At 62.4% G+C, this 11,531-nt stretch overlaps 1 protein-coding gene across 1 annotated transcript in view; it reads right to left on the reverse strand.

Moving 5' to 3' along the window:
* Positions 1 to 10,022, reverse strand: part of SLC37A2 (solute carrier family 37 member 2) — a 65,664-nt gene extending 55,642 nt beyond the window's left edge. The window contains exon 1 of the mRNA XM_077839771.1: positions 9,703 to 10,022. Coding sequence (XP_077695897.1) covers positions 9,703 to 10,022 — 320 coding nt within the window. The remainder of the gene's footprint in view (positions 1 to 9,702) is intronic.
* Positions 10,023 to 11,531: the final 1,509 nt, after the last annotated feature.

Here is an 11,531-nt window from a genome sequence, read left to right on the forward strand (position 1 = left end):
TGGAATGTAAAAAGAGAAGACAGAAGCCCTGTGAACATTCTATTTGTGGGGACCAAGTCTCTCTCTGGAAGATCTTTGCCTATCTGGTTCAAGAGGAGTTTTCCCCCTCCCAGCCCTGCCCAATTAGAAAGGGAAATGAAAGCTGCAGACATCCATTTCTATCTCTGTAGCCCCACTAATCTTCTCATTTTCAGAGCAGGGCAGACTGAAGCCCCCTACAGAGCCTGAAGCTTAGGCCAACAAAGCCCTGAGAATTCTTCAGGGATTGGAATGCAACTCAGCAGACTAACAAGGCACCCCCTGACATATGGGCTCCGTCTTCCCATACAACACAGCACAGCAATGCCTAGGGGAAGAACCTTTCTTGTAGCCAAAGACGAGAGGCCTGGGCAGGGGAGAACTAGCTATAAGAGGAGAACGCCTACAGATGAGTTGTATTTTCCTTTCAGTGTCCTGAAAAAGCCAGATAAGCTTCACTCTCACGGTTTAGTTGATATAGGAGATAAAGCACTCCCAGCTACCTTCGAGACACCACTGACTTCCTGAGGAAACTTCAATCCATTGGTGATCTTCCTGATAACACCATCCTGGCCACTATGGATGTAGAAGCCCTCTACACCAACATTCCACACAAAGATGGACTACAAGCCGTCAGGAACACTATCCCCGATAATGTCACGGCTAACCTGGTGGCTGAACTTTGTGACTTTGTCCTTACCCATAACTATTTCACATTTGGGAACAATGTATACCTTCAGATCAGCGGCACTGCTATGGGTACCCGCATGGCCCCACAGTATGCCAACATTTTTATGGCTGATTTAGAACAACGCTTCCTCAGCTCTCATCCCCTAAAGCCCCTACTCTACTTGCGCTACATTGATGACATCTTCATCATCTGGACCCATGGAAAAGAAGCCCTTGAAGAATTCCACCATGATTTCAACAATTTCCATCCCACCACCAACCTCAGCCTGGTCCAGTCCACACAAGAGATCCACTTCCTGGACACTACAGTGCTAATAAACAATGGTCACATAAACACCACCCTATACCGGAAACCTACTGACCGCTATTCCTACCTGCATGCCTCCAGCTTTCACCCTGACCACACCACACGATCCATCGTCTACAGCCAAGCTCTGCGATACCACCGCATTTGCTCCAACCCCTCAGACAGAGACAAACACCTACAAGATCTCTGTCAAGCTTTCTTACAACTACAATACCCACCTGCGGAAGTAAAGAAACAGATTGATAGAGCCAGAAGAGTTCCCAGAAGTTACCTACTACAGGACAGGCCTAACAAAGAAAATAACAGAACTCCACTAGCCGTCACCTTCAGCCCCCAACTAAAACCCCTCCAACGCATTATTAAGGATCTACAACCTATCCTAAAGGATGACCCAACACTCTCACAAATCTTGGGAGACAGGCCAGTCCTTGCCTACAGACAGCCCCGCAACCTGAAGCAAATACTCACCAACAACCACATACCACACAACAGAACCACTAACCCAGGAACTTATCCTTGCAACAAAGCCCGTTGCCAATTGTGCCCACATATCTATTCAGGGGACACCATCACAGGGCCTAATAACATCAGCCACACTATCAGAGGCTCGTTCACCTGCACATCCACCAATGTGATTTATGCCATCATGTGCCAGCAATGCCCCTCTGCCATGTACATTGGTCAAACTGGACAGTCTCTACGTAAAAGAATAAATGGACACAAATCAGATGTCAAGAATTATAACATTCATAAACCAGTCGGAGAACACTTCAATCTCTCTGGTCACGCAATCACAGACATGAAGGTCGCTATCTTAAAACAAAGAAACTTCAAATCCAGACTCCAGCGAGAAACTGCTGAATTGGAATTCATTTGCAAATTGGATACTATTAATTTAGGCTTAAATAGAGACTGGGAGTGGCTAAGTCATTATGCAAGGTAGCCTATTTCCTCTTGTTTTTTCCTACCCCCCCCCCCCCCAGATGTTCTGGTTTAACTTGGTTTTAAACTTGGAGAGTGGTCAGTTTGGATGAGCTATTACCAGCAGGAGAGTGAGTCTGTGTGTGTATGGGGGTGGGTTTTTGGAGGGGGGTGAGGGAGTGAGAGAACCTGGATTTGTGCAGGAAATGGCCTAACTTCATTATCATGCACATTGTGTAAAGAGTTGTCACTTTGGATGGGCTATCACCAGCAGGAGAGTGAATTTGTGTGGGGGGGTGGAGGGTGAGAAAACCTGGATTTGTGCTGGAAATGGCCTAACCTGTTGCTCACTTTAGATAAGCTATTACCAGCAGGACAGTGGGGTGGGAGGAGGTATTGTTTCATATTCTCTGTGTATATATAAAGTCTGCTGCAGTTTCCACGGTATGCATCTGATGAAGTGAGCTGTAGCTCACGAAAGCTCATGCTCAAATAAATTGGTTAGTCTCTAAGGTGCCACAAGGACTCCTTTTCTTTTTGCCTTTTACCTGTAATCTTGGCACTTTATCAGGGGGGCATCAAGTGACAGGCTTTTACAAAGCACTCTCATGAACTGCAGCGATACAATATAGCATTATAGGAAATATCGTACTACGACCATGGATACTAATGTCACTTAAAAGCCAAAGGTATGGAGTAAATGAAATACATTTGAAGTAGAACAGGATATCTGCCGCAAACCACCCCAACAGAAGTCCCCAAAGTTTACTCTTTTAACTGAACAGAGTAACAACTGGAAGACAGGTACATTAATGTGGACAGCAAGCAGTGCAAATTATCGTATGCAAATAGACATACGGTCCAGCGAAAGCAAATGAGAGAAAACGGAGGCTGACAGTCTCTAAGATCAGCTCTGTCACTCATGTGACATTGTCAAGTCCCTTGCTAGTTGTGCCTCAGTTTCCCCATTTTTAAAATGAGCCTATTAATACTCTTTCTGCTGCAAGATTTATTAATTAGGCAATAAACTGTGGTCCTTGGATTAAATAGGAAGCATGAAGTATTAAGAGCCCATGCATAACATACTACACCCTGTTCTTTGCTTCTGCCGATATATAAACCTCTGATGTTGAACAAAGTAAACATTTTATGAGAAGTGTTATTTCACATTTAGTTTCACTGGATTTGCAGATTTTAAAGAGCCACAAAAATAATCTTAAAAACATTTGTTTCATTGCTGGCCACCAGCATTATGTTGGGGTTTCCATAGCCACACAGGGACTATCTACACAGTGACACTCAGTGCAAGTCTACACTTAAAATGCTGCAGCTGCACCACTGTAGCCCTTTAATGAAGATGGTCTACGCCAACAGGAGAGAGCTCTCCCACTGGCATAGTTAATCCACCTCCCTGAGAGGCAGTAGCTATGTCCATGGGATTTTTCACACCCCCAAGCGACATGGTTCTACCGATATAGGTCTGTAGTGTAGAGCCAACCTCAGAAAAATTAATCCAAATTAATTAAACCTGTGATCATGTAGAATCATAGAATATCAGGGTTGGAAGGGACTTCAGGAGGTCATCTAGTCCAACCCCCTGCTCAAAAGCAGGACCAATCCCCAACTAAATCATCCCAGCCAGGGCTTTGTCAAGCCTGACCTTAAAAATATCTAAGGAAGGAGATTCCACCACCACTCTAAGTAACGCATTCCAGTGTTTCACCACCCTCCTAGTGAAAAAGTTTTTCCTAACATCCAACCTAAACCTCCCCCACTGCAACCTGAGACCATTACTCCACATTCTGTCATCTGGTTCCACTGAGAACAGTCTAGAGCCATCCTCTTTGGAACCCCCTTTCAGGTAGTTGAAAGCAGCTATCAAATCCCCCCTCATTCTTCTCTTCTGCAGACTAAACAATCCCAGTTCCCTCAGCCTCTCCTCATAAGTCCTGTGCCCCAGCCTGCTGATCATTTTTGTTGCCCTCCGCTGGATGCTTTCCAATTTTTCCACATCCTTCTTGTTGTGTGGAGCCCAAATCTGGACACAGTACTCCAGATGAGGCCTCACCAGTGCCATCAATCAATTCTGAAATGAGTGTCCTAAGGAGTTTAATGCAGTTTAACTAATCCACTTCAAATGCACAGTTTTAGGATATGTCTACACTTAAAACGCTACAGTGGCACAGCTGCACTTCTGTAGCACTTCAGTATAGACACCACCTGTGCCCCACAGGAGAGCTTCTCCCATCAGCGTAGGTAATTCACCTTCACGAGAGGTGACAGCTGATGGACAAATTCTTCCATTGAGCATAGCTACGTCTCTGAGGGGTGTGCATTTTTCACACCCCTGAGCGACAGACCTGGGTTAACCTTTTTAGTGGCCTATGTTAATTTGGATGAACTCTCCTGAGTGTAGACATACCCTAAATACCCCTGCTCCTGCCCCAAAACCCGCGCAATGTTGGTCCACAAAGATACACCAGCAAGTTGCCCAGCAACTTGCCGCGGGAATTGGCGTAGACTTGGGGCAATCCATTGCCCCCCATGAAATATAACAGGTGCCAACCAAGTAGGAGGAGAAAGTCCACAAATGACAAAATATACCACCCAGGGCACTTTCTGATCTGGATGATCTCCTTGTTTCAGTGACAAAGCGTCAGATGCCAGAGGGCTTGTGCATGGGGAAGGACCTGGAGTTTGTGACAGACACAATAAACTCAAGAGCCGGGAGCGCTCCTCCACCCGCACGTCTGCCAGCAAAAAATCAACCCTGAGCAGCAGCTCAGCTCTGCGCCCCCAGCTCTTCCATGCTACCCTGCGCCCACTCCAGCCCTGGGCTCCCCCTCCTGCTCTCCCGTGCCACCCCGTGCCCACTCCAGCCCTGGGCTCCCCCTCCTGCTCTCCCGTGCCACCCCGTGCCCACTCCAGCCCTGGGCTCCCCCTCCTGCTCTCCCGTGCCACCCCGTGCCCACTCCAGCCCTGGGCTCCCCCTCCTGCTCTCCCGTGCCACCCCGTGCCCACGCCAGCCCTGGGCTCCCCCTCCTGCTCTCCCGTGCCACCCCACGCCCACTCCAGCCCTGGGCTCCCCCTCCTGCTCTCCCGTGCCACCCCGTGCCCACTCCAGCCCTGGGCTCCCCCTCCTGCTCTCCCGTGCCACCCCGTGCCCACTCCAGCCCTGGGCTCCCCCTCCTGCTCTCCCGTGCCACCCCGTGCCCACTCCAGCCCTGGGCTCCCCCTCCTGCTCTCCCGTGCCACCCCACGCCCACTCCAGCCCTGGGCTCCCCCTCCTGCTCTCCCGTGCCACCCCGTGCCCACTCCAGCCCTGGGCTCCCCCTCCTGCTCTCCCGTGCCACCCCGCGCCCACTCCAGCCCTGGGCTCCCCCTCCTGCTCTCCCGTGCCACCCCGCGCCCACTCCAGCCCTGGGCTCCCCCTCCTGCTCTCCCGTGCCACCCCGCGCCCACTCCAGCCCTGGGCTCCCCCTCCTGCTCTCCCGTGCCACCCCGCGCCCACTCCAGCCCTGGGCTCCCCCTCCTGCTCTCCCGTTCCACCCCACGCCCACTCCAGCCCTGGGCTCCCCCTCCTGCTCTCCCGTGCCACCCCACGCCCACTCCAGCCCTGGGCTCCCCCTCCTGCTCTCCCGTGCCACCCCGTGCCCACTCCAGCCCTGGGCTCCCCCTCCTGCTCTCCCGTGCCACCCCGTGCCCACTCCAGCCCTGGGCTCCCCCTCCTGCTCTCCCGTGCCACCCCGTGCCCACTCCAGCCCTGGGCTCCCCCTCCTGCTCTCCCGTGCCACCCCGTGCCCACTCCAGCCCTGGGCTCCCCCTCCTGCTCTCCCGTGCCACCCCACACCCACTCCAGCCCTGGGCTCCCCCTCCTGCTCTCCCGTGCCACCCCGTGCCCACTCAAGCCCTGGGCTCCCCCTCCTGCTCTCCCGTGCCACCCCACGCCCACTCCAGCCCTGGGCTCTCCCTCCAGCTTTCCCGTGCCACCCCGTGCCCACTCCAGCCCTGGGCTCCCCCTCCTGCTCTCCCGTGCCACCCCGTGCCCACTCCAGCCCTGGGCTCCCCCTCCTGCTCTCCCGTGCCACCCCGTGCCCACTCCAGCCCTGGGCTCCCCCTCCTGCTCTCCCGTGCCACCCCGTGCCCACTCCATCCCTGGGCTCCCCCTCCTGCTCTCCCATGCCACCCCACGCCCACTCCAGCCCTGGGCTCCCCCTCCTGCTCTCCCATGCCACCCCACACCCACTCCAGCCCTGGGCTCCCCCTCCTGCTCTCCCGTGCCACCCCACACCCACTCCAGCCCTGGGCTCCCCCTCCTGCTCTCCCGTGCCACCCCGTGCCCACTCAAGCCCTGGGCTCCCCCTCCTGCTCTCCCGTGCCACCCCACGCCCACTCCAGCCCTGGGCTCTCCCTCCAGCTTTCCCGTGCCACCCCGTGCCCACTCCAGCCCTGGGCTCCCCCTCCTGCTCTCCCGTGCCACCCCGTGCCCACTCCAGCCCTGGGCTCCCCCTCCTGCTCTCCCGTGCCACCCCACGCCCACTCCAGCCCTGGGCTCCCCCTCCTGCTCTCCCATGCCACCCCACGCCCACTCCAGCCCTGGGCTCCCCCTCCTGCTCTCCCGTGCCACCCCACGCCCACTCCAGCCCTGGGCTCCCCCTCCTGCTCTCCCGTGCCACCCCGTGCCCACTCCAGCCCTGGGCTCCCCCTCCTGCTCTCCCGTGCCACCCCACACCCACTCCAGCCCTGGGCTCCCCCTCCTGCTCTCCCATGCCACCCCGCGCCCACTCCAGCCCTGGGCTCCCCCTCTTGCTCTCCCGTGCCACCCCACGCCCACTCCAGCCCTGGGCTCCCCCTCCTGCTCTCCCGTGCCACCCCGCGCCCACTCAAGCCCTCGGCTCCCCCTCCTGCTCTCCCGTGCCACCCCACGCCCACTCCAGCCCTGGGCTCCCCCTCCTGCTCTCCCGTGCCACCCCACGCCCACTCCAGCCCTGGGCTCCCCTCCAGCTTTCCCGTGCCATCCCACGCCCACTCCAGCCCTGGGCTCCCCCTCCTGCTCTCCCGTGCCACCCCACGCCCACTCCAGCCCTGGGCTCCCCCTCCTGCTCTGCCGTGCCACCCCACGCCCACTCCAGCCCTGGGCTCCCCCTCCTGCTCTCCCGTGCCACCCCACACCCACTCCAGCCCTGGGCTCCCCCTCCAGCTCTTCCGTGCTACCCTGTGCCCACTCCAGCCCTGGGCTCCCCCTCCTGCTCTCCCATGCCACCCCACGCCCACTCCAGCCCTGGGCTCCCCCTCCTGCTCTCCCGTGCTACCCTGTGCCCACTCCAGCCCTGGGCTTCCCCTCCTGCTCTCCCATGCCACCCCACACCCACTCCAGCCCTGGGCTCCCCCTCCTGCTCTCCTGTGCCACCCCACGCCCACTCCAGCCCTGGGCTCCCCCTCCTGCTCTCCCGTGCCACCCCACACCCACTCCAGCCCTGGGCTCCCCCTCCTGCTCTCCCGTGCCACCCCGTGCCCACTCCAGCCCTGGGCTCCCCCTCCTGCTCTCCCGTGCCACCCCACGCCCACTCAAGCCCTGGGCTCCCCCTCCTGCTCTCCCGTGCCACCCCGCGCCCACTCCAGCCCTGGGCTCCCCCTCCTGCTCTCCTGTGCCACCCCGCGCCCACTCCAGCCCTGGGCTCCCCCTCCTGCTCTCCCGTGCCACCCCGTGCCCACTCCAGCCCTGGGCTCCCCCTCCTGCTCTCCCGTGCCATCCCACGCCCACTCCAGCCCTGGGCTCCCCCTCCTGCTCTCCCGTGCCACCCCGCGCCCACTCCAGCCCTGGGCTCCCCCTCCAGCTTTCCCGTGCCATCCCACGCCCACTCCAGCCCTGGGCTCCCCCTCCTGCTCTCCCGTGCCACCCCACGCCCACTCCAGCCCTGGGCTCCCCCTCCTGCTCTCCCGTGCCACCCCACGCCCACTCCAGCCCTGGGCTCCCCCTCCAGCTCTTCCGTGCTACCCTGTGCCCACTCCAGCCCTGGGCTCCCCCTCCTGCTCTCCCATGCCACCCCACGCCCACTCCAGCCCTGGGCTCCCCCTCCTGCTCTCCCGTGCCACCCCACACCCACTCCAGCCCTGGGCTCCCCCTCCTGCTCTCCCGTGCCACCCCACACCCACTCCAGCCCTGGGCTCCCCCTCCTGCTCTCCCGTGCCACCCCACACCCACTCCAGCCCTGGGCTCCCCCTCCTGCTCTCCCGTGCCACCCCACGCCCACTCCAGCCCTGGGCTCCCCCTCCTGCTCTCCTGTGCCACCCCGTGCCCACTCAAGCCCTGGGCTCCCCCTCCTGCTCTCCCGTGCCACCCCACACCCACTCCAGCCCTGGGCTCCCCCTCCTGCTCTCCCGTGCCACCCCGCGCCCACTCCAGCCCTGGGCTCCCCCTCCTGCTCTCCCGTGCCACCCCGCGCCGGTTCCAGCCCTGGGCTCCCCCTCCTGCTCTCCCGTGCCACCCCGCGCCCACTCCAGCCCTGGGCTCCCCCTCCTGCTCTCCCGTGCCACCCCGCGCCCACTCCAGCCCTGGGCTCTCCCTCCAGCTCTTCCGTGCCACCCCACACCCACTCCAGCCCTGGGCTCCCCCTCCTGCTCTCCCGTGCCACCCCACGCCCACTCCAGCCCTGGGCTCCCCCTCCTGCTCTCCCGTGCCACCCCACGCCCATTCCAGCCCTGGGCTCCCCCTCCTGCTCTCCCGTGCCACCCCACACCCACTCCAGCCCTGGGCTCCCCCTCCTGCTCTCCCGTGCCACCCCGCGCCCACTCCAGCCCTGGGCTCCCCCTCCTGCTCTGCCGTGCCACCCCACGCCCACTCCAGCCCTGGGCTCCCCCTCCTGCTCTGCCGTGCCACCCCACGCCCACTCCAGCCCTGGGCTCCCCCTCCGGCTCTCCCGTGCCACCCCATGCCCACTCCAGCCCTGGGCTCCCCCTCCTGCTCTCCCGTGCCACCCCGCGCCGGTTCCAGCCCTGGGCTCCCCCTCCTGCTCTCCCGTGCCACCCCGCGCCCACTCCAGCCCTGGGCTCCCCCTCCTGCTCTCCCGTGCCACCCCGCGCCCACTCCAGCCCTGGGCTCCCCCTCCTGCTCTCCCGTGCCACCCCACGCCCACTCCAGCCCTGGGCTCCCCCTCCTGCTCTCCCGTGCCACCCCGCGCCCACTCCAGCCCTGGGCTCTCCCTCCAGCTCTTCCGTGCCACCCCGTGCCCACGCCAGCCCTGGGCTCCCCCTCCTGCTCTCCTGTGCCACCCCGCGCCCACTCCAGCCCTGGGCTCCCCCTCCTGCTCTCCCGTGCCACCCCACGCCCACTCCAGCCCTGGGCTCCCCCTCCTGCTCTCCCGTGCCACCCCGCGCCCACTCCAGCCCTGGGCTCCCCCTCCTGCTCTCCTGTGCCACCCCGCGCCCACTCCAGCCCTGGGCTCCCCCTCCTGCTCTCCTGTGCCACCCCGCGCCCACTCCAGCCCTGGGCTCCCCCTCCAGCTCTCCTGTGCCACCCCACGCCCACTCCAGCCCTGGGCTCCCCCTAGAACTGCCGTGTCCTCTCCCTGGCGCCCCGCTAGTCCAGCCCAGTCTTTCTGGAGCAGACAGTGCCACGGTTTGTGGGCAGGGATGAACCGGCTACGAGGCCTCGGCGGAAGGACCAGCCCCGCTCGCCCGCCGGAGTCCCCACGGGCGGTGCCACGGCCCGGCCGGGCATCGCAGCGCCGCTGGTGCCCCTGCAGCCGGCCGGCCCCGGAGCTTACCAGCTGTCCCGGGGCAGAGCCCGGATGACGCGAATCCCGGGAGCCAGCGAGGATCTCATGGTGCCGGGCGCGGGGAGCGGCGAGCTCGGCTGCAGGCCTGCAGGGCGCTGCCATTTAAATGCCCCGCTGGAGGCCGGCAGCCGGGCACATGCTGCTGGGTCAGCCCCGTTCCCCACCCCGCCGGTCACATGCTGCGGCCGCGCCGGGGCCCGGTTCGGGTCCCCGCCTCGGGTCCCCGCCTCCTGCGTCCCGGCTCCGCTCCAGGGCCCGCCCGGCGCTGTGTGCTGGGGCTGCGGCTCGGCGCTCCTCCCTGCCCGCATCCCTGCGCCTCCCCCTGCGCCCCCTCCCCGCCCGCATCCGCCGTGCGCCCTCCCTGCGCCTCCCCGTGCGCCCCTGGCCCTCCCTGCGCCCCCTCCCCGTGCGCCCCCTCCCCGCCCGCATCCGCCGTGCGCCCTCCCTGCGCCTCCCCGTGCGCCCCTGGCCCTCCCCGCGCCCCCTCCCCGCCCGCATCCGCCGTGCGCCCTCCCTGCGCCTCCCCGTGCGCCCCTGGCCCTCCCTGCGCCCCCTCCCCGTGCGCCCCCTCCCCGCCCGCATCCGCCGTGCGCCCTCCCTGCGCCTCCCCGTGCGCCCCTGGCCCTCCCCGCGCCCCCTCCCCGCCCGCATCCGCCGTGCGCCCTCCCTGCGCCTCCCCGTGCGCCCCTGGCCCTCCCCGCGCCCCCTCCCCGTGCGCCCCCTCGCCGCCCACATCCGCCGTGCGCCCTCCCTGCGCCTCCCCGTGCGCCCCTGGCCCTCCCCGCGCCCCCTCCCCGTGCGCCCCCTCCCCGCTCGCATCCGCCGTGCGCCCTCCCTGCGCCTCCCCGTGCGCCCCTGGCCCTCCCCGCGCCCCCTCCCCACTCGCATCCGCCGTGCGCCCTCCCTGCGCCTCCCCCTGCGCCCCTGGCCCTCCCCGCGCCCCCTCCCCGCTCGCATCCGCCGTGCGCCCTCCCTGCGCCTCCCCGTGCGCCCCTGGCCCTCCCTGCGCCCCCTCCCCCTGCGCCCTCCCTGCGCCTCCCCTCCCGCCTCAGCCCCCCTCCTCCCATCCGCCGTGCGCCCCTCCCCGTGCGCCCCCTGCGCCCTCCCTGCTCCTCCCCGCCCGCATCTGCCCCCTGCAGCCTCCCTGCGCCTCCTGTCTGGCGTGTGCCCCTCCCCATGCACCCCCTGCTCCCTCCCTGCCCCTCCCCTCCTGCCTCAGCCCCTCTCTGCCCCTCCCAATCTGCCCCCTCCCCATTCACCTCCTCCTCCCACCCACCATGCGCCCCTCCCCTCCCAATCTGCCCCCTCCCCATGCGCCCCCTCCTCCCACTCCTGTGCGCCCCCCTGCCTGCCTCTGCCCCCTCCCCACCCGCATCCGCCGTGCACCCCCTGCACCCTCCCTGCTCCTCCCGTCTAAATGGGTTAGTCTCTAAGGTGCCACAAGTTCTCCTTTTCTTTTTGCGGATACAGACTAACACGGCTGCTACTCTGAAACAGGCCATGGCATATGTACTCAAAAACCCAGAATGCTGCATACTGTTCTTGTTGCAAACTCTTCCAGTCTAATGTTCCAGCCACATTGGGTTCTACAGGAACAGAGGACTGGAAAAAACTGGCTAGAAATCTGGCATGCCATGAGAAGGCAGCAAATCACCACAGAGCATTCCATAGGTGGAAAGAGCTTGAGATGAGAGTAAGGTTAAAGGCCACCATAGATAATTAGCATCAAGAGAAGATTGCATCAGAGTCTCTTTACTGGCAAAATGTTCTGAAAAGGCTCTTTGCCATTGTGAGAAAGCTTGCTACCCAAAGCCTAG

The sequence above is a fragment of the Eretmochelys imbricata genome, chromosome 22 (assembly GCF_965152235.1).
Source record: "Eretmochelys imbricata isolate rEreImb1 chromosome 22, rEreImb1.hap1, whole genome shotgun sequence".
In the NCBI taxonomy this organism is placed as follows: Eukaryota; Metazoa; Chordata; order Testudines; family Cheloniidae; genus Eretmochelys; species Eretmochelys imbricata.